Genomic DNA, 24,091 nt, shown 5'->3' on the forward strand with positions numbered 1-24,091 from the left:
AACTGTGTTCAGGATGGTCATATAGACAGCAAGTCGATTGAAAGTTTATTTGGATATCATGTTTTAGTAAAGTAAAGATTTGCAAGAATTACCTTCATAATAATAATAATAATACTGCAATATAAACACAGCATTGAAATTACTTCATATTCTCCGATGATCCATGTTATATTTGTGAAAGCGTATTCTATCAGTACTAACTTACTTCTGTCAAGCGTAAGTGTACGCTGATGATGAATTACTCAAATTGACTCTCAATGTGTATATACATAGTTTAGCCTTTTATAGGGTTGCAATAAGATACTTTAATTGATTTTTGAGACTACGAACAAGTAACAGATTATAAGAGCATTCATTTTATTTTCAGGTGGGTTGTTCATATGGAAGGCGCCTCAGGCACCCTTTATGAAGGCGAAAAATTCCAGTTACAGTTTAAGTTTTCACCAAAATATCCATTTGATTCTCCAGAGGTGAGTTATTGGCTGTGTGGAGTAATTTAATGATATATAGATATCCATAGTTTTTTAATGAATTTAGGTTGACAATTTTAGAGAGTTCATACAGTAATCTCTGTTTGCTTTCTTACCAGTAATTGTTTATTTGTGGGAGATTATTTATTTTACCCTGTAAAATTTCAAATTTGTACTACAAAAGTACTTCAGTTTGTATATATATAGCAGTTACTTACATAGGCTTCTGTAAGGACTACAAGTTACAGAGAATGACTTGCCAAAACTGAGCTAGGTCAGGACAGAAAAGCCCTGTGACCAATTTGAGCTTGCTAATTTTAGAATCCCCAGGAAAGACTGCCTTGTCTGTCAGCATGCCCAAGTGCTTCATCTGCTGTTTGGGCTAGAGATCTGACCTTCTAGTGCTCATGACGATCTCCAGATCGTGATCCCTGTTGTACGTTAGTGACATTAGTGAATCTCATGTGGTGCTCAATAGGCATTACTGAATGGTGTTTGCAGCATCATTTTAGCTGCACCCACATTTTAGCATTTTACCTTACTTCCATTCCTGCACCCTTTCTTCCATCTTGCTGTCCAGCCTTTAACTATTACTTCTTAGTACAACTATGGGGTTTTCTCCCAGATTCACCTTCACATCCTTGTTCTTTATCTCATTTTCGGGATCTACATATTTTGCTGTCCATTCATGCCAGCTCCCATTTTTCACTGTCTTAAGCACAGTGCTTGGCTTTAAAGCCTAAATTTCTTGAATTATTAATGAATTCCAGACCTTCATTAAAAGTGATAAGGTAGTCTTAGTCCTGAAGCAACTGCTCAGCAGAAGATGCTAGAATTAGCTAATCATTGATATGCAGCAAATGAATCCCTACTACTAAGCAAATGAATCCATACTACTAAATTGCCCAGAACCAAAACAAGGGTGAACACACAAGTTGACATCTGGTGGAGGGGGGTGTCAACAGTAAGGAGCTCAGAGCTGGAAACGGACATTCCTTTTGCAGACGAAGTGGCAGTATTTCCCAGAATCCTGTTAATACACATCAATTGGGTCTATTTCATCCTCTCTGATGGAAGCTAACAGACTGGATTTTCTGTTCTGAACTGGGTCTATAATATATGTACCTGGTCAGTGGTGAGATTGATCACTGGTCTCCAGCCTTCTGTCAACTTCTAAACAAAGAAAAGGTGACTGTAGAAGCATGGAGTCCTGTGCTCTTCGACTTTCAGGGTTGGGTTTTCACCATGGCCCCTACTTCAGCTGACAGCCCCAGATGGTAGGCAGAAAATGGATCAGTGGAAAGAGTCAGGGGTGGGTAACAGTCCTTGAAAGGTAGTCTGTACCAATCCTGTAAACCCCAGTCTACCCAAAGCTTAGTGGTGTGACAGGCGCCCCTCAACTCACTGCAGCTGGAGAGGACTGCCACCTTCAGTGTCCCTCTCCTTTCTTACCCTTACTTGACTCTTAAGCCAAGGCCAGAGAGGCTGGAGGAAAGGTCTGAAGAGGGTCTCTTCCCTTTCCAGCAGAGGGAGAAAGCTGAACTGCTGACCATGGTTTGATGGATGCCCATTTCATTCTAACCCCTATTTTAATGGAATAGTAAGTACCAAAGGCTTTCACAGCAGTGACCTTCAGAGCTGCTAAAGGCTTCTTGAAAGTCACTACACAGTAGATAAAAAACTCTGTATCAAGTCGTCCTTTTATTCCCCGCCCCCAGTACCTTGACTCTGCTCTTCAAAAAGAGCAAGGAAGAGTTCAGCGCCCACCCATTCTCAGCTGGGGACTGCTCTCTGTCACAGCCTGATGGAAGAGGTTGCTGACAGCATCATGTTTTTTCAACATGGATAGGTGAGGAAGGTCAGTGAACTTTCCTGACACCAACAGTCCCTGTAACTTCGCCTAGTACTTCTCCAAGTAGAGACCACACAGTGAAATCAGCTACCATGTTGAGTGAAAGTTCCAACCACAAGGCAGAGCAAAGGGTGGCCAAGGTTGATTAATTTATGAAAATTTGGCTATGAAAAATCTCCCAAACTGTGCAAGATAAAAGCTTGTGTACTAAATCAGTTACACATACAGTATCTGGTATAGGTCACATAAAGCAACTTCACCAAGACTTTAATAAATTAAGGATATTTCTGGCTTTATTTATCAGGAATTATTCCCATTTATCCACATAATTATGCACTTAATTAGCTGCCCATTCTGAACTTTGAGTGTTTTCATTAATAAAATGTACTTTTCAGGTGATATTTGTTGGAGACAATATTCCCATCCATCCACATATCTACTCAAATGGGCATATATGCTTAAGCATTTTAACAGAAGACTGGTCCCCAGCCTTGTCTGTTCAAGCAATTTGTCTATCCATTATTTCTATGTTATCATCATGTAAAGAAAAGGTAAGTATTTCCTTTGTGTAGTTATAAATACTGAAAGGTAATGAAAAAAAAAAAACATTCAGAATAAGAATTTATTTTCAATATACCCATGAGTTTGTTCCGACAATGCACTAAAATTGAAAACATGTTTTCTTCACACAGAAACGACCACCAGATAATAGTTACTATGTTAAAACTTGCAGTGCCAACCCGAAAAAAACAAAATGGTGGTATCATGGTATGTATCCTTGTACTTTAGAATAGCATGTATTCCTTTGTTTTATGTTCTTGCATTAGCATTGATATCATTTTCAATACTTTGCCATATTTTGATAGTTTTCAGTAATTGTATTTTAATACTAAAAAGATAATGCCTGGATGATTATCCTTAAATTCAAATGTTAATGTGGCAGTCAATATTGCTGAAGGAATTCATATTTTTAATGTGTGGGTGATCTTGTGATGTGTTGCATAAGTACTGGCACTGTATGGTTGACAAATGGAATACAGTATCCACTGTATGCTTATGAAAATAACTTAAATTTTGCTATGAAACGGCTTTCGTCCATGACATTTCCAGTAGTGCTCCTAATTTTAAGTAAACATTAATTTGAATTTTGAATGATTCTGGGACCAAGGCACTGTTTCTTTGTCAGTTTAAGTATAATTATTTTTTTGTAACTAGGAATGATTGGAAATAAAACCATGAATATATGGACATTTGCTGAATGCATTTTTTGAATGTGTAGTCAAGACCATCAAGAAGTAGTTAATGGAAATGGTCTCAGTTTTGTAGTGCAATTCTTTGGAATCCTAAAACGCATAGCAAAATTATTAACCACTCTTGAATGGGCAACAGACAAACACAGTTGTTGCTTCTCATTAAGTTATTTTCTCTTAATAGCAGTGACACCCAGATAATAAATGATACTTTATTTTACAACCACACTCAGCCTTGTTTACTCTTGCCCCTGAACTCCACTTCCTTCACTGGGTTTTGCCTGCATTACTCTGCTGCTCAAATAGCAAAAAAAAATATCATCCGTGTACCTTGACTGAGAATTTCCACAACAAGCAACTAAAACTGCTAATTAGTAATTTACATTTTTACAGGTTCCATATTTAGAAAGATATAGCCCATTAACTTTACTGGATAATTTTTCCTGGGTAATCCTTACTGGCTTATAAAAACAAGAGCTCTAATTTTGTGATTCCTCACATTGTACAGTATTCTCTCCACTTGCATTTAAGGATATGGGGTCAGAACATAGTTTCTGCACCACTTCTTCAATCCTGTTGTACTTTATATAGTTTAACCAATTTTTTGTGTTTACAGTGTTCTATTTTTGTTACATTACGTCCTTGTTTTGTAAAATTATTGGTGAATTCCCATTTAATGTATTGCTTCAGGCTTTTTTTGCTGGTTTTAGTGTAAATTCTACAGAGGATTTATGAATGATGTGATTTCCTGTTTCAAGATTTTTTTATATTTAGATTATCTACTTTGCTGTACTGTACTTGTGAAATGAGTTCATTTTTGTTGTATTGCAATTCATTAGTTTCATTGTTATATATTTATTTGTACATTTATCCCGTTATTTTTATCCCATCCTCTCCACCTTGACCTTAGTGTACTGTACTCTGTTATTCCTTGGTAGTCTAGAAAATGTAGCCAAGTACTGTACTAATTAGCACAAAAAAGTCACCTCAGCTGATACTATTAAAATTAGCACTTGAGCATTTTTGTTTTTGCAAAGTATTTTGCTGGAAACAGGTAGAGTGATACCTGAAAGAATAGTTATCAAATGTGCCCATGGTTGCTGTGTATTTGGGAGAGTGGAGGGAAACAGTGCAGACATGAGATAAGCAAAGAATAAGATAAGCAGAGAATAAAGATAATGAATCTTACTTCTAGTATGAGATCACTTATATGAAAATATATTTTCAAACATTTTGTTTCATAAATAAAAATCAGTACTTGCATTATCATAATAGTTCAGCTTGAAGCAATAACTGGATAAGTACATTATTTAATAATAAAAATATCATAAACAAAAATCATAATCTTACATTACCTTAATAGTTCAGCTTGGAGGTAACTGGATACATATTTAATAATAAAAATATAAAATTATTTTTTAAAAATGACAAATTTTTAATCAGTTTGTATTTTTCATAACAAATCCGAGGTCATTATGTATGGGGAAAATCCCTCTAGCGCAGCTGGATCCTGTTAAAAGTAGAACAAGGTTTGGTGGCATCAGTGTACTAGCCAAAAGGGAGAGAGAGATTAGGCAGGACCAGACCTTTTCTTCCTGTCGCATACACCGTGAGTCGCCAGTTATTTTCACCTCGGTAATCAGGCTGAGGTGCTTGAGGTGTGGCTATTTATGGGAAGATCTCAGGTTTGTTAGTTATGAAAATACAAAATTGTTTAAAAATTTGTCATTTATTCATATATATGAAATAAACCTTTGGTCTTATGTATGGGGAGACTTACTTTTGGTGGGTGGTCTAGCTACACCTAAGCCTACTTCTGTCAATTGTTACATGAGGTTGAGCTGTGCTTTGATCTGGTAAGTGAAAGATTACTCAACAACTAGACATCCAGGCTTGGACACAATGGGCACTCCAGTCTACATTATGCCTAGGAAGAAAAGAACCTATAATTGTCGGAGACAAGAAAACCACGGGTGGCCAATGACTTTGTTCTATTGTCAATCCCTTTCTCCTCTTGTAAGAGAGAAGGTGGGACTTGCTTCTATTTTCAGAATTTGTATTGTGTAGGAACAATCATAATATAGAAAATAGAATGGGTACTCACTCACCTAAATCTAGCCAGTTCCAGCAAATGAAGGATCAAATCTCTCCCCTGCCCATTGGAGGAGGAGAAGAAGAGAGAGAAAGGAGGAAGGCCAGTCACCCAATTCACTCTCACTTTCACAACCAACATCTTAGGCAAGATACAACCTGTCCTGCAAGGGGCACTGAAGGAGATACACAACTTGTTGAGCAGCCACCACCAGACCCAAGGAAAAAGTGTCCAAGGACCTGTGCACAACATCCCTTAGATAGAAGGATGTGAAGGTGGTTTGAAGAGCCACATACCAGCCTTCAAAACCCTATGAACTGATAAGTTCTTAAAGGTTAATGAAGAGCCTAAACCCCAAATATCATGTGCTCTTGCATGCACTGTGTTAGAATTAGAGGTTGTAGAAGAGCTACAAGCACAATTAATAACCTCACATAGCCAGAAGGAGATGGTATTCTTGGACACCTCATTATTGTTCCGGCCTGTGCTTACAAAAAGTCTTCGACACTTCGACCTAAGGTGGTGAGTCCTATTCAGATAATCACGCAGTGCCCTAACAGGACATAAGAGTAATTCTTCTGGGTTGTTGTCAACAAAATCTATAGATGGAATGGAAAAGGATTCATGAACTGAAGGATTTTTGAGTTTCAGCTATGAATTCCAGGACAAATTCGAAGGCTACGGACCCCCAACCCCTCAAGTCTTTAACATTAGAAGAGAGACCATGGTGTACTCCCACCCTTTTCAAAGAAGCTAGAGCCAGCAAGAAGACTGTTTTAAGAGTCAGATCTCTGTCAGATGATTGTCACAATGGTTCACATGGGCTCAAGTGAGACTGCTTAGTACCAGAGCCAGGTCCCAATTAGGAGGTTTTAGTTCTGCAAGAGAACAAGACTGTTCAAAGCTTTTTAGAAGCATTGATATTTACCAAGAGGAAGACAGGTCTACATCTTTTAGGCGTAGTACCAAACCCAAAGCATCTCTATAGTCCTTGATGGCAGACACAGAAAGACATTTCTCCCTTTGGAGAAAAACTAGGAAATCCGCTATTGGCTGAACAGAAGCTGTGACTGGAGAGAGACTGCTCTGACAACATCAATCACAGTAGATGGCCCATTTACCCTGGTACATGGCTGAGGAAGATCTTCTGAGGTAGCCAGACTTCTCTATAGCTGCCCTGCGAGAAAAGCCTCTTGCTCACAGGAGATACTGGGTAGTCTCCAGCCGTGAAGAGATAGGGACCCTACCGACTGGTGCTACGTGAGGTTGGCAAAGGAGGTTGTGCCAAGGAGGGATCTCTCTGGGAACTGCTGACAAAAGGGTTAGCAGATCAGGGAACCATTCTGCGAGAGGCCACCATGGAGCTACAAGGGTCATTCTGAGATTCCGGGAAGACAACTCTGTTCAAAACTTGACAGATCAGACAAAAGAGGGAAAGGGAGGGAAAGCATAAACTGAAAGCATAAACTTCCAGATTGCCCCAGTGATGTTGAAGGGCGTGTCCTCTGCCATAGCGAAGGAGTCTGTGACAACTGCACAGACCTCCAGCTTTTCATTGAACCTGGTTGCGAACAGATCTGTCATTGGTCTTCCCCAAAGATGGAAGAGACTGTCCACTATTTCCTGATGTAAGGACCACTGTCCCCCAGGACCTGACCCTGACAAGTCAATTTGTCGGCCACCACATTCCTCTTGCCCAGGATATACCTGGCTGAGTGGTCTACTGATTGGTCTATAGCCCACTGGTGAAGTACCATCATCGAGTGAAGTTGGCAAGAAACTAGCCCCAGTGTTTGTTTACATAAGCGACCACTGTAGTGTTGTCGACATCAGAACAACAGTGCCCCCTGATACTGTTTCTTAAAACTCCCGAAGTTCCAGAACATTGATGTGCTGCTGCTTGTCCTAAAGACTCCAGACTCCCAATACCAGGTGGTCTTCTAAATGAGCTCCCCATCCCTCGTACAAGGCGTCCAAGAACAGGAGCATTTCTGGAGGAGGAGAATGAAGAGCCACTCCTATAGTCAAGTTTTCGTTGGCCAACTACCACGGAAGGTCTCTTCTCACCTTTGCAGACACAGGTACCTGGAACAAAGGGGAGTCTCTTGAAGGTGACCAAAACTCTTTCAGTCTTCATTGGAGGGATCGAAGATGGAGGCGGCCGTGGGGAACTAGCTTCTCCAGAGAGGTTAAGATGCCTAGAATTACTTGCCACTGATGTGCCAGTTGCTTCTGCTCAGACAGAAAGGACTGGGACACTTGTCGCAACTTCTTGATTTACTGGTGTGATGGAAATACTCTCGACGACACTGTCTCTATCACCATTCCCAGGTAAAGAATCTTTTGACTGGGGAGAAGATTCGACTTCCCCAAATTTATCATGATGCCTAGGCCATGACAAAATTGGAGAAGACGATCTTTATCTTGGATTAGCTTTTCCCGAAAGAACTTGCAGGACCAAGCAGTCATCACAAGATATCTCCAAGAGCTGAATTCCTGGAGAATGAGGCCATAAGGACACCAGAGTGAATACTCAGGAACACCTGAGGGGCTGTTGTCAGACCAAAGCCACAAGACTTTGAATTGAAGCACCAACTTTCCCAGACTGAAGCAAAAAAATTTCTGGGAAGAGCGATGGATCAGAATCTGGAAGTAAGCATCATTCAGATCTATGGTGAGTATAAAATTGTTCCTCCTGACAGCTGCCAGGACTTTATGAGGAGTCTCCATCTTGAATCAGGTCTTTCTGATGAACAGGTTCAGGGTTGAGAGGTCTATTACTAGTCCCCAATTGCCCGTCATCTTGAGTACAAGAAAAACCCAACTGTAAAATCCTGGAAAAGGATGCTCAACCACTTCCACTGCTCCTTTCTCCATTATTTTCCTCACTTCCTCTTGAAGAGCCAGAAACTTTGGAGAGCCCTCTGGGCATATGATAGATGATGGAGAGGTTGCTTGGAGAGAGGAGGAGAGAAATTGAAGGGTAATTGATATTCCACCTGTAGAACATCCACTACCCAAGACTCCGCTCCAAAGTTCTGCCACATGGCAATGAGCCACAGCATCCTCTACCAGGCACTGGAGTGAGATGCTCACTCTATTGGTTAATACTTCCTCTGGCCCTGCCTCTCTGCAGCTCCTCCCAACGTTAGAAGACAGGACTGAAAGGGCAGTTGCTGGCGGAGTCTTCTTACAAGTTGTTTGAACAGGCCCACAGCAGAGGCCCTGCTAGTGGCTTTCCCTTCAGGAGAGGGGATTGAGGTCTCAATCTTGCTTTTCAGATTTAAAGTAGAAGTGCCAGTTGACTTCGAAACCGCTTGATGAACTAGACAGTCTGCACGACATCTATCAATTCTGCTAGTCTTAGTTATTCTATGGGGGAAGAGAAGAACGGTAATATTCTCCATTTCAAGGCCAGCAACAAACTACGCTGATATATCTTGACACCTTTTGGAGAGGACTGCACTCTTCTCTTCAGCAAAGGTTAACCCAAATATTAGCTATTAAATTTGTCAGGTAAGAAATAGGGCCCCACCTGACTATAAAAAGTTCAGCAAAAGGGCACTGTCTTGAATTGCTAAAGCCGAGGAAAATTTTGGCACGAGTAGACCATAAGTCCAACCAAGACACCATCTGAAAGGCAGAAGAGGCAGTCAACTCCAAGGCAGATGCCTCTTGATGAGTTAGGGAGGGGCCTTCCGACCTAACTTGATCTAGGATCAACGCCAGGCCCAAATGGACTAGATCTGAGTTAATCTGCCTATTGTGCAAGGCCACATTAGGTGTAGAACAGAACCTTTGATGACAAGGAAGCGGAGGGGGTAGAAGTTTAAACAATCTACTAGACTGAAGAGAATTATGCCGTCTGAAGACGAGAGAATTCACATTGCCTAGGACAGAATCTGCATGATTCAAACACGGCAACTCCATAGAAGCCTTCAAATCCTCCTTAGGACTGAGTAAAGCTTCTATACCTGTAGGAAAATCTGAAGAAGTTGTTACTGCTTCTTGAGAAAGATTATTGTACCCACGATTTCAAAACACAGAAGGCAAACCAAAGAAGAAAAACGGGCAAGAAAACACCGCTTGTGGAAGGATGGGCAGTTACAGGTCCTTCTAGTAGAGCGGTAAGGAAGATGTTACTGCGTTCTTGGGTAAAGGTAGATCAACTGTTGCCTCCTCTCACCCGAGTAGCCAAACCCCGTTGCCACCAATACCTTGCTCTACAATTTAATGTTTTTTACCAGTTTCCTGCTGGTGCTACAAGACTTATCCTAATGTTAAGACTTAGATTTGTTCTGCATATGAACAATTCGTTTGCATGCACAGTGGGGGTCCAGGTCAGTCTGTGCCAAGAGGCCTCATTCTGCATATTTTAGCTTCTTTACTATAGCAACAGTCCTGATTATTTATGATCATGCCTTCTATAGTTGTTACTTCTGTTGGTTTTACTAACTCTAGAGTGTTAACAAAGGGTTGGCTAAGTAAAATGCGAGATCAAACCAAGGTTTATATTAAGCTACCAAAGGGGGGTTGGACATAGTCCAGTAAATGCCTTTTTTTCAGTTGTGCCACACTCTCCCTCTTTGGCTGTTAGAAAGTATCTTGGGGTTCACTGTTACAGTATTGTTGTTATAAATGAATTTAATGAGACCACGAGTTACATTTTTGGATTCTCATAGGCTTGCCTAAAACATTTGTTCTTACATGGGAAGTTGAAGTTTAACACTCAGTTGGGAAAAGGTCAGAGTGAACTGCTGAAAAGTAGATGGAAAAAAGCAATAGAAATGGAGCCGAAGGGTCTATGCAGAGATACTTTGTTTGCCATACAGGGGAAGAGTGTATTGGAATGGTAAACCTTTTAGTCTAGGCTAGCATATCTCAGATACTGGCCTAATCATGCCAATACTGTGCTCAGTGTAACATCTGCAAATGCTTTCTGTTGGCATACTGACCATTCATAACAGTGAAAAGAAACATAAAAAAATTATTGAATACTTTATAAAATGAAAAAAACATTTAGCATGCTCTACAGTAGATTATATTCTGTACAGTGAAGTACAGTGCATTCATAAACATTAGGAAAAATGGCATGCTTTTCTATGGAAGCCTGCTTAGCCAATTAATGGCCTTGTTGACATGTCCCATGTAAATGTGTATGCTCTCATTAAATAACAGTAAAAGTGACAGAGTGTGACACTGGAGCCAAGATTTTGACAAAGATGAGGCTCCTGTGTGACTTCATGGTTGTGGGCTTAGATCCAGATGGAAAAATTCTGAAGGAATAATCAAGAAGTACATTTTGACGTGAAGTCTAGATCAGTCCCCCTCCCAGTATTCAAATGGGGCAAGCAAAGCTCCATAGTAAGGGCAGAGGTGTCTTTACAAGGTGCTGAAGACAGATCGTAGAAAGTTCTTTGTAGGACTATTCAGGGTGTTCCCAACATATCCATACATGTTGCTATTTAACTTCTTCCAACATTACTTTGTCATTTAGGAACTCCCCTGATAATGCCCCATTGTTACCACAATGATACCCAGGTTGATTGCTGAAGTATAAGGTATATTAGGAGGCTAAAAACCTTATGAGGCTATTCTCTGCAACCATCTCAGTCTTGGCAGGGTGTGCAGGCACACTGTTGAGGAGAAAAGCTGTCTCAGATTCCAAGAAATGCAGGGTAACTCTGACATAAGATCACCTCCTTGGAAGTTAGTCTTTAAAATATAAATTTCTTGAAATTGATTATTTCGATACTTACATAATGTTTAAAGATAGCTTATAACTCCTCGCCTATCAACACAGAGTTATAAGCTATCTTTAACGCTTGGTAAGATTCATCCCAAATAACAATATTTAAAAGATCATGGCTATGAACCAAGCCTTGAATGAGTATCACCAAATCATATGAAGCCAAGCCATTATCCCACAAAAACAGAGTTGCACAATATGTCCAACCACTGCAGGCTTCAGCTTGCAAGTTCCTGTAGTGCTTGCACAACACACAGTGCATGCATGTTCAAGATTTTGAATGTACAATTTTTTCACCTCTTGAGCCTAATTATATTTCTTTGTATAGAATGTAACAAACCAGTTTTGCTGATGGTAGATAAGGTTAGTCCAGTCAACTTCATCAAACTTAGGCTAACATCTTGGCCCTGTGTTTATCCTCAGAACTGGTAATTTCAAAAAGTAGTGACTTGTGTCAAAGGAAACATGTACAACTACTCTTCATCATGCTTGTCTAGAAGCTCAGTTTGGTCTCCAAAACCCTTTTCCTCTTAGCTGTCAGAAATGTCATAAAATGCAAGCATATATTACAGAAAAAATAAACCATCTAATAAAGCACAGCCAAAAAAGTCCTGGCTGTCATCACTATACAAAGCATTTAAATTTATATATACAGACACGGGAACTGAATTTCAGACACCAAAGTATGATTTAGGGGTACCGAGCTTTACTTCATGCATGGAATGTCTTGAGCCAATTGGAGAGCAATGCATAGCCTGACACATGCTTCTCTTACTGAGCATGCATGGTTAAATATTTGATTAACAAGAAAAGAACAACTTCTGAGCTGTTTAATGACTGGTCAGTTGCAAATGTTAAAGTTGAGCATAAATGACTAAAGCTACTCATCTTGAATAGTATCATCACCAAGAGGCTTTTTCTACTTCCTGGAAGTAGCAGAATTTAAATGTCTTTTTTGTCGACTTCATTACTGTAAGTGGGTGTTCATGATAGCTGACTTGGAAGAGGGTTGTAAAATTTTGTACACTAGCTCAAATAGTGCATGTCTGGGTAACTTACACAAAGGAAATTAAATCATCCGACTATTCAGGTATATCTAGAATTGTAGCCCAATTTGTAAGAGAAGTGAGAGGCTTGTTTTCATGCAGTTGAGTGATGACTTGTCTTCTTTTGAAATTGGGTTGTCATACCCCCCTTCCTTAATAGTGAAGGTAGAATGCTTGCAGCCCCTATGCTCATCCCCATCTGACATCATAAATTTCTTGGCTGTCTATTACATAACTCGTGTCTTGGGCCATCCAACCCTGAAGAGGAATAATGTTCCTTTCTAATGAGAACCTCTCGATGTGGAGTAAAGTTTTCCTCTGCAGAATAGTTTGTCCCCTAGTGACAAATCTGACCTTGTCTATCCCAAAACATGAGTGATCTATCTCTGGTGTTGATGTTATCTGATGGTGGCTTTAAGTAATCTCTTAGCATGAAGAAACCTGGTGACCAGGTCTTAACGAGTCCCAGAAATCACTCGTAAAGTGTCCAAAAATTGCTGCCCAATGGTTCTGAGATCTCTTTTATTAATGTTGTCATCTTATCTTCCTGGTAGCTGTTGTAGCTCTAGTGTTCTCCCCCCAAAGCTACAAAACTTATCATATAGTGTGTACATTACCTGTCACTACTATCTGCTTCTGATCATTCAACAAAGGGCATTGCATTACAAAATCTAGCCATTCCCTCACATGCTACTCTTCACATCCCTTCCAGATGTCTTCTTGGAGGAATCCAAGGTTATGGGTTCCATTACTATTTGCTTCCTTTTCTCACTCGGTCAAGTCGGATCAATGTCTTTACCAATACCATCCTTTCTGAATGTTCAGCAAAGGTAGAGAAAAACTACCCAATGCCGCACACACCACACCCTTCATGCTTCCAAGTCATAGTTAGCATTAGGGGTTTTCCCTTTCCTCATTCACCCGGTGCAGACCATGTTTAGAAAATGTGTTTCTTGGTCACATGAGTTAAGGGGGGAATCCTAAGTGCTACTTATCCAAGAGCACAAAATCAAATGTTCACCAGAGAAAGACTATAAATTATGAAATTGTTATCCTTCCCCCCCAAAAAAAAATACAAAAGCATGTAGAGAAAGAAGACAAGAAGAGGCAGTAATTAGAGAAATTCTTAAATAGAAGTGGTGAGTGATTTCTTTGAGCACTTGAGAAAATGTTAAGACACATGAAATTATGTACATAAATGAAATTGATACTATGTACATTAATGAGTTTACTAACAGTAAACACTCTCATACCCAGATTAATACATCCAAGGCCCCTGACGGATAATGGAAATTTCAATATGATGTAAAAACACTACAGATGTAAAATGGCAGCTCCATATCCTTACCTCCTCACCTTGTTAACACTGCATAACTGTATACACTAAAATATGCTTTTAGCAACAACTAATAACTTTAAACTAAAAACTGGATGGTAAACCACAAGTTACTACAGTACTTTTTCCCCCATACTTGTAACATGATATGCATACACTATATGCTTATACATAACACAATATGGTAGGTGTGGTACAGTACACTACTGTACTGTCCTGCAGTTTTGACAAACATGGTTTGCACTTTTTTACCTAATGTCTACACAAAATAAAAAAAAGCTAAACTTTTTCTCACTTACCCAACTTTTATGATGTTATTATGACACATCTGTATCAGCCATTCAAAAGCAAAAATACATAATGAATTGTAATTACGCATGCATTTTCACTAATAGCGTGATACGTTTAAAAAATACGCAAGTTCTCAGCCACCCATGCAAGTTCTACATGCTGATGATGTATCTGCCTCAGCCAGTTAAAAGCAATAAACAAAGGGACATGTGATTATGTGTTAAATGATGAAGTGCTTTGAAGTAAATAACATTTGCAAAAGCTCTCAAGACACCCCCCCCCAACAACTCTTTCCCTGGCCCACCACCCACATAACCCTTTCTCATTGTGCTTTAGAATGTAAGCAGTGTTACCAATGCTTCTCTCTGCCTGTGCAACATTGTAGTTTTTAAAATTATTATGAAGTGTATACTGTATACATTATTTTATAAATATATTGTGGTACTGGGATCTTCTGATAACATCCAGTTCCAGATAGGGTGAAAACAGATAAACAAGGGACTACTGTAATTTAAGACCAAAATAATCAGAATTGAAGCTAATCAGCTTTTTGGACAAGAACTCACAACAAAGACAAGTTGGGTTTTAGCTTTCATATAAGTTCCTGCCTTGCACAATCTAGCTTTCACTTTAACAGCCACAGAATGATTGCTATCAGCATCAGTGGTAAGTGGCTATTGGGAAGATAAGAAATAAAATATATGAGTAGATACACAATGTCCAAGTTAATAGCAACATTTAATGATACTCAAATCATGCATTTCCACAACAGTGGCATTTCTGTTCATTTATAAACAAAATATTCATGTTCAAGAATATTCTCTTCATGTATGAAAAACTATTTGTTCATGTATAAACAAAACAGAGTTCTGCTGATGTATGAACAAAATATTTATCTTTTTATAACAAATAATTGAACTGTGTACCAAATCAGCATCAACCAATCACCTACTACTGGAGTGGGAGTATACAAAGATTCATAACAGTTTCTTATGTGGCCCCCCCCCAAAAAAAATTAAAGTTTTTCTTTTGATAGTTTTGATTTTTGAATGCACTTTGATTACTTTGATCTTTTGTTTAGATATCCTTACAGCAATGATTTATTACAGGTAGAGTGATTTTTAAATACTATATCGTAATAGAGTGAGTATGGTGACAAAGCAGCTTTAAATTTTGAACATATTACTGTGTATGTAAATACAGAACTGGATACTATTAGCAGGTTACCATTACAAGCATATTACTAACTTCATTTTTTCCTTTTTTGGGGGGCATAAGTGGGTGAGGGGAATTTACCTTTAAAAGGTTTAAAGATTTTGTAGTTTTGAGGCATTAATACCACAGGTTTTAGAGTTTTGGATCATGTTCCCTGAATCTTGATAATTACGGTACTCTAAACATTCATAATACAGTATGTGTAACATATTTACCATATATTTATTTTTCAGATGACACTGTATGATATGATGCATGTAGCCGCAGTTGTATCCCTTATCTCAAGTCGCTCACCCTTGCATATAAAGAATAGACCTTTACTGCATGATTTGAGAAGCAGTGAAGTTGAACTGTTGGTGCTGACTGTATTAGAATGTTTAATATGCAACTACACATTGAATTGTTAATGAATCCTCACAGAAAAAGAAAGAAACATGCCAGGATGGATTCTGCTTGTGCCCAGTGGTAAGTTTAGAACCATTTAGGAACTTGCAAGATGTTTAACAACTTATGATCATTAACAGAAATCTAAGTTATGAAGTCAAGACAGTGATAAAATACCAGATGGTCATCATGTGTTGAAACACTGAAGAATACAGTTATTTGCTGTGCACTGTGTCTATATTTGGTGATATCACTGTAACTACCCTAGGATATATCTGTATTTGGTGATATCACTGTAACTACCATAGGATCTATCTACATTTAGTGATATCACTTAATTACCCTAGGATACATCTGAATTTGGTGATGACACTGTAACTACCCTAGGATCTATCTGTATTTGGCGATAACACTGTAACTACCCTAGGAGTAAAATTAATTTAGTGTTTGTTTTCCTATTTTTCGTCTGCATCTGTTGGTGCACTTTTCACTCGGTAAAAAGCTGTACAGTACTTCAAAGGTTATGAATTACATTATACAGTATTAATATAGTAATGACACATTTACAAATCAATTCAATTTGTTTTTTTTTTGTTATTGTACCTGTACCTTGTAGTTATTACTGTATATTATTAGTTATTGATATGTTAGAAATAGCAGCAGACTTATGGAATTAATTAAAAATCATACAAGTCATAAGTAGTTAAAGTAGATGTAGCTCTAGCATCAGTTGTGAAGTATAGGGTACCTTTATAATGATAAGTTTAAGATGCTTAACTCTTTTTAACTTAGGCTAGGACAATTGGTTCCTGGAAAAACCCATTCTTCTATCAGCTTTTGTTTTGTCTTCTAAACAAGGCCTTTGACTAATTTGGAATGTTTCATTGTATATCTGTATATCTGGGTTATTTTCCTATTACAGGCCATCATATTCAGTGACTATTTTTGTAACCATATGTAATGTCTGTACTGTACCAAGGTTTCCATATATACATATTTATATATTTTAAGTTTTATGGAACAGCAGATATTCTTATTTACAACTGATTGCACCATGAACTCTAAATTTCTGTAACAAAGTATTGTTTATTTACAATGTTAAGTTTGGCATCATAGTTTCCAGAGCAATAAAGAACAAAAATAAGAGTATTGTACTTTTGACACTAATCACTTAAAAACTATTTTCAGTAATTTACTGCTGTTCGTAAAGAAAATTATTGAGGCATCAGAATACAAAGAGCAATAAAGCATGCAAGTCCATAATACTATAAATCTGAGGGGTTTTAATAAATTAAACCACTATACCTGTAATTGTTCTGGTTCATTTAATAATTAGTGAAGTGGTGATAACAAGAGAATATTGGCAAATATAAAGCTGTAGTAAAATCAAAGGCAATGTGAGAGTTTGCTGATACTTTCTGGTAAAGATTTGTTTCTTCTTTATTACCTCTCAAAAACTAATGATTTTAAATGCAAAAATAAAAAATTTTGCCAAGTATGTAAAGCAGTTGCTTTTCACAGTAGTACTGTAATTCACTTTTAGCTGTACGATTAACAAAGAAAGTGGTGGGGGGGAATAACTGCCAGGCAATATCCAATAAGTAAATTATTGTGGCTCAGGCAAGCTGTGGGCTTGGAAGTTTTGGAAAGTAGAACACAGACAAAAATATAGTATAGTATCATGTTACCTTGGCCCTGTAAGTTTTTTAAAATCAAAAATGAAACTTCCATGAATTTATAGTCAACATTAACAGCTACTTATTGCTCATAATTTGGAATATGAAATAAATACATTTTTTTATGTACAGAATGGATAATACATTTGCATCAACAGCTGAATTGAGGAATGAATAAATAACACTGTAATACATATAGGAGTCAGTTGCTACTTGAATACTTAAAAACTTGGCCTTCAACCCAATCCACTTACGAGTGTTACTCTGTTTTCATAGAAAAAGGTGGAAAAATTTATGCCTTTCTTTTCATCTTGTTGCTTTGGATTTTCCAAACTGTTGTTACTACCTAACCAACGTAAGTGATGCCCCAAACAGTCAACTTGATAATGCTCAAAGAATATATACTGCATTGGGTCTGTTTATGAAAAACCTTGTTAATAGCAAAAGCATTTTTCTTATGACAACGACATCAGAGGAACAATGTATATTACCTTACAATTAAATACCTCTTAACAATAATGAATGTGATAACATTAAACTCATAGTAAAGAGTTGTGTAAATCAGTGCTTCAAGACTGTGACCATTATGTTTAAAGAGAAATATATTTATCAGTATTGTTTTTATGTAATGAAGAATGAATGAAGTTTGATGTGATTACAGTGACCATTCTCATGACTTTTTATTATGGTAATGTACCTGTCATTTAATTTTGTACTGTTGCAGCAATGCCTCAGAGAACTTTCAGTATCTTTGCATTGCAATGTGATCTTTCTACATGTTATAATCATATTGTAATTTAATAGGTTAATAACTGATTTATATACTGTTAAAAGCTCTGCCTAACTTTTTTCTTTTTACGGCCCAAATACTTAAATCGCCTTTGTAAAGTCAGCTTAGCAGCACATTATTGAAGTCTTTAATGCCCAATATATATACGTACAGTATATACTGTATATATGCATACATATTTATTTTTATTTAGTGCTTCATCATCACTTTGTCATGCTTGCATGAATCTATATGTCTCATCTTTTAAAAAATTCTTAATACTGTATTAAACTGTATTGTAAATTAAGTATTGCAATCAAGTATGATTTTCAAGTAGATTTTTTAACAGATATCACCCAATTTTCAAGTAAAGCATAGCATGAGACTTTTTAAGTTGCAATAGTTACACAGAGTATTCAAATGTTCATGTCTAGAAAAGTAAGTTTTTAAGAGAATGATTTGATGATCCAACAATTTTTTTTCAGTGATCATCACCATTGTAAAGGTGAACTTTGACATTTATGTTCAACCAAAATTTAGTAAGGGCATTATATTTTTCTATAAAAGGTAATATTTTGAGGTTATTAAATGAGGAGGTGCCCAAAAATATTGAAAAATTAACCAGGCAACTGGTGTTACTTCAAAATGAAATTGTTCTTACCATAGCATATATTACTTGGTACTAAAAAAGTCTGTATAAAGAAAGTAATCAAACATTGGAATTTATGCCATTCTATTCTACAGCAATGCCTTTGATAAAAGAGCATAATTACAGTCTGTGGGGGCACTGTTGCATGTCAGATGCACCTAACTATTTGTGAGCAAACTGAATGACTAACCCAGGATAGTGTCATTTTCATGGAGTCATTATGACTATTTAATTAACATTAATTGCTGAATTACTATTTCATCACAGTAGTCTAGATTAAGAATGATATTTTACATGCACAGGTGATAATTTCAGAACTGGAAAATGAGCTAGTGCTATAGTTGCCAATTATCTTAGTTTAATTAGTGCAAAAATAGACATTTAGATTACCTGAAATCACTGGGTACAAGAAACTGCCTCAATGTTTTTACTAAAATACTGAGTGACTAAGAACACAGTAATGATACAGTGTTGTACAGTGCATGCAGCTAGCTTCTATATAATCTTTTTCAAAACTTTGAAGTGTCTTAAATGATATCAATATTTGAAAGTGGTTTTTGTTGTCATATTTAATTTCATGCTTTATATATACTAAGGTCATGCCTTACAGTCTGCTATATTTCACTTTATAATTTTAATCAAGCACTGGTAGTAGTTCAAGTAACAGCAAACACTTGAGAGGATGTTGTTAATATTGGCTTAGAGATGGAGGACCATTTGTTCACTATTAAACAAATCACTTGTGAATACACGGTACCCCCATGTCAAGTAGGGAATATTGAAGATAATCATTTTACTGTATGTACCATCTATACTCTATGGACATTTAAGAATTTAGGCCGTTGTTTTGTAACTCCTGAAGCACAAAATAGCACCATATAAAAGGAAAAATCAATCAGACTTTAATTGTGAGCTTAAAAGAACATGCAACATGAATGCCTAATTCTATGTATAGAACTTTCTTGGTTTCAACTTTTTATTGTGCAGTTTTGTACTTCTATTTCTGCATTACTGATATTGCAACAAGGAACATATATTATGCTCAGACCTCCTTTCTTGGCATATCATTAGATAGCAATGTAGTGCATGTTCCTGTAATGAACCAAAGGTAGGATATACAATTTTTTCTTTCTTGTTTATTCTGTTTCTCTGGCAATGTAATGTGAGGATCACTAACATTGTATTTCCAGAATTAATTTGAAAGCACCCGCCTTTTGTCTGTAATGGTATGGCTGATGGGCATAAAACTCCTTTCAAGTACTGTATGTGTAGGACTGTTGGATAGTATAGCCAGACCAAGGAATGGAAAGAGCTTGAAGCTCTTCCCTGAATTTCAAAATTGGAATAGATTAGAATTACTATACAAAAAATTAATCAATTTCTGTGGCTGGTCCACAAGTAAATAGTGAACATTGATTAATACAATATAACCAAATTATTTGATTAATCCATGTTATTTATTGTAAAACTTTTGAGTTTAGTTTCTTTACTCAAAATCATTTCTATTTTGCAATAGACAACTTCCAAGGGAAAAAATTAAAAGCACAGTCTAACAAACTGCTGAGACTGGTTGTTCAATAACTTTGAAATTACTAATGAGCAAAGTAATTTTTAAGGTTACCTTGTCGATGACCACGACAGTTATTTAGAAGTTAGACTGTATTTAGTTAATATAAAATACATACACTATAGCTAATGACTGTGAAAAGATAAATTATACGCAGAATCTGCAAGACAAAGGAGCAGTAATATTTAGAAAGAAAACAGAATATTAAAAAGATGTTAGGAGTCTACAATGAAAACTTTGTTAGGGGTGAAGGCAACAAAGTTGCTATGAAAAATGCAGTCTTGGATGTGGTTTAAGATCTTTTCAGAACGAACCTTCACAACCGCATAAGAGTTCCTACAATTACGTTGGCGTCTTACATGCAAAAGGCAGCAAGGGAGCAGTAAAATCAGGGCCCACAATGAATTATACAAGAAATGGGGAATACGAATACAGTGACCCTGTTTTTAAGGCTCTGGCCAAATAGCCATTTTATGTACAACACTACTGGTAATTATGAATGGGACTTTTTTTTTGCTCAGTAAGGTTACTTCACATTTCATTTCCTTTTTCCTCATGTTACATAAGATTTTCAAAAAGTAGCAACAAAATTATCTTCAACATATGAGGTCATGCTTGTACATTTCTGAAGTCTGTAATATATTCAACATATTTCACAAGCTCATTATTATGTTACCCAGTACTGATACATTATGTATAATGCTGCTGACAAAGATTTCTTCTGATGTATTTTGCATGTAAAGGAAACCCAGATTAAACAAACGAAAGAAATTTTGTCAGAATCTCAGTCATTTTCAATTAACCCTATTATAAAACTTTTAAAAGTTGTAATTTAATAAGTCAAATCTAAACTCATTACTAACAAAGACCAAATCTTATGAGCTACCCTTGTGAGCTAAATAAATTCAGGTGTCTGATAAACTACTTTATTTATAATAATAACTAAGCAACACTTTCTTCTAGAAGGAAATTATCAAGAATATGTTGACTTTAGGATATCATTTAATGCTGATACCTAAGAAACTGGATGACAGATTCATCAGTACAAAGCTTTTTTAATTAAAAGGTTTGGTAAAAAAAAGTTTAAATACCTTTCATTTTAGAGAATCTTACGCTGTATGTTAAAATGCATTGTTTGTGTCATCATATAGTTATTCAAAGCTTCTAAATGGATACACTATATAGTAATCTACCTTTACTTGCTACCTATGGAATACATCTCCCAGCCTAAATTGCTAGGTTATTATATAGATACTATCACATCAGTGTTAGATACGATAAAATACAGGCTTTAAAACCGGAGGAAGATTCAGTATGAGTAATTTTTTTCTGTTAACTGATGCTTGGAAATTTGAATCTTGAGTTTAGAATACTGCAGTAATGCCAGACATTAAAAGGGCGGAATAATTTTTAGACTGGGATGGCAAATTTATTACATCAATAGCTCAGCTGTTGCCAAATAAGCTTTTGCTAGTAAGGTTAGAATTTGCATAGTTTAACTTTATACTTGCTATTTGTCATAGTTCAAATGAATAAAAATGATCCTATAATGTATGCCACTTAATTGTTAATTTTTAAACTTTACAATCTGGTTTTTACGTTGGTGGTATGAGCCCATTAATCATGTTGAAATACCTGTAATATAAATTTACTGTAGATCTAATTGTTTCTCAATCTTTCACTTAAGGTTTTCCCATCTTCAGTTTGTCTAATTAATTTTATATATACTGATATCACTTAAAAATAATTTCACACCTCTTTCTCATAGCTAGAAGTTTCAGTAGCATCTCTTTCTTGGTTTTAGTGTTTACTTAAAAAACAGTGTATACTATTATAGACTTCATGTCTCAGATTGGTTATATGATTTGTATTGACTGGAAATGAATTTTTTAAAAGCTGGTTTTGTTGGGGGCAAAGACACCTGTTCCATGGTAAACATCACCTAGTTTTAAGTAGTTTTCTATAGAGTTTTTCCTTTAAGCAATGCTATTTGAAAAAGTCAGGGATTTTTATATTTCACTTACTCTCAAATTAATACTTTGTTCTTCTCACACTACCTACTATGTAGTTGCAGCATACTAAACTGTGACAGCAATTGCCTGACATGTGCCCCATCTTTTATTAGTATAAATTATTTATTAGGTAATGATATTTTTAAATTTTGCAAAGCAGTATGTGTATGAACTTTTAGATGCAAAAGAATACTACTACGTGTGTGTGAGTAATTCATAAGACATTTAACCTTTGTAACATAGATTTTTTAATTATTAAGCTCAGTCATTGTAACAGATTTTCTAAAAATCCAGCTCGGTCTTTTCAGTTTCACCGTAGAAAATGTTCAAGCTGTCTTGGCTTTCTACTTAGAATACTACATTAATTTTTTATTGAATTAGTACACTGGAACTACTACCAAATATGCTAGTGGATTAATTTTGAAAAAAACCTATGTTTCTGAGGTGAAAGCTCATGTCATGAGAGCAACCAACATGAAAGCTAATCCTTTTACAAATATAATTACATAACCACTTTCATTTTTTTTTTATTGTTAATAGAAATGGCTGTAATCAAAACATTAATTCAACATGAATCATTAGTTGACATCTGTTCATTTAGAAAATCCATATGAATATTAAATTTTTATGAATCTTCAAAAATCTTTATTTTTTATAAATTCATAATGGATACAATTATTTCATTGTGTCCCGTGGCAATCATTTATTACAGAGAGCAGAGCTAGTCAATCAAGTTGTACCAAAGACCAATAAGTTCTGCAGTTCTCAGTGATATTGTGCAATAAATTTATCCTCAGTATGAGTTTTTTGCTGTTCCTTATAAACATTATATAGTAGGTAAATAAATCTATTGACTGCATTTGCACATTACAGTACAGACCTTAGATTTTTGGGTTTCAGCGGTAAAAAAAAAAAAGCAATTTTCTTAACAGTCCAAGATTCTGATATCTTTCCAGTTTACTAAATGAAAGAAAACTAATCTGCCTGGTTACAGACTTTTTTATCATTGGAGGATAGGGTTGGATAACAAAATTTCTTTCATTCAATATCCAAATATCAGATTCAAACTAGTGCTGATGTTATTTAACAAGCTGAAGACTTCTAAGAAGTAAATGAAAAAAAAAAAAAAATGGTAAGTTCTAAATCTATCCTCTCGTTGTAGCGTTGTGGTGGGGATATTATGACTAAACTTGTCCCAGAGAGAGGAAAATATGACATTTTTATAATAAAATAAAGTTTTATATCTTACCCAGTAATTACATAGCTATTAGTTTCTTTTAACTGGCAGCTTAAATTTTCAAATTGTGGATCACGCTAGTTTGTTTTGGTTATGGCGATGGGATGGCGACGTGCCCCACCTACTTTTGGGTGTAAAATGAGGTACAACATAGCAAAGAGGTTCAATTTGTTTATGCCTTTATGTCCAAGTGAGGGGAGGCAGGTGGGCTCCAATCATGTAATTACTGGGTAAGCATGCATAAAACTTTACCTGGTAAGAGAGCTGCTACAGGTAGATACTGCCTCTGGTTGACGCTCATCTTATCCAGTAAAGGAAAGGCGGTAAAGGCCTCATGGGCCTACTACTACTGTGGGTGCTATGTAGTGATGGACTAATTTCCGAGGACTAGCAAAGTATAACAAGATGCCCCTGCCCAGGGTGCAGTACCACACAAAATAACCAAAGTAAATAGTCACCATATCCACCAAAAACCAAATTAAAAACACCAATACCC

At 36.5% G+C, this 24,091-nt stretch overlaps 1 protein-coding gene across 3 annotated transcripts in view; it reads left to right on the top strand.

The window, feature by feature from the left end:
* LOC136836260 (ubiquitin-conjugating enzyme E2 W) overlaps window positions 1-23,157 on the top strand; it is a 429,437-nt gene extending 406,280 nt beyond the window's left edge. For all 3 annotated transcript variants that reach the window (XM_067100267.1, XM_067100268.1, XM_067100266.1), the window contains 4 exons: window positions 368-470; window positions 2,718-2,873; window positions 3,015-3,090; window positions 15,535-23,157. In XM_067100267.1, the coding sequence (XP_066956368.1) occupies window positions 368-470; window positions 2,718-2,873; window positions 3,015-3,090; window positions 15,535-15,548 (349 nt within the window). In that variant the 3' untranslated portion in view covers window positions 15,549-23,157. The remainder of the gene's footprint in view (window positions 1-367; window positions 471-2,717; window positions 2,874-3,014; window positions 3,091-15,534) is intronic.
* The last annotated feature ends 934 nt before the right edge of the window (window positions 23,158-24,091 follow it).

Source organism: Macrobrachium rosenbergii, chromosome 56 (genome assembly GCF_040412425.1).
Source record: "Macrobrachium rosenbergii isolate ZJJX-2024 chromosome 56, ASM4041242v1, whole genome shotgun sequence".
Taxonomy (NCBI): domain Eukaryota; kingdom Metazoa; phylum Arthropoda; class Malacostraca; order Decapoda; family Palaemonidae; genus Macrobrachium; species Macrobrachium rosenbergii.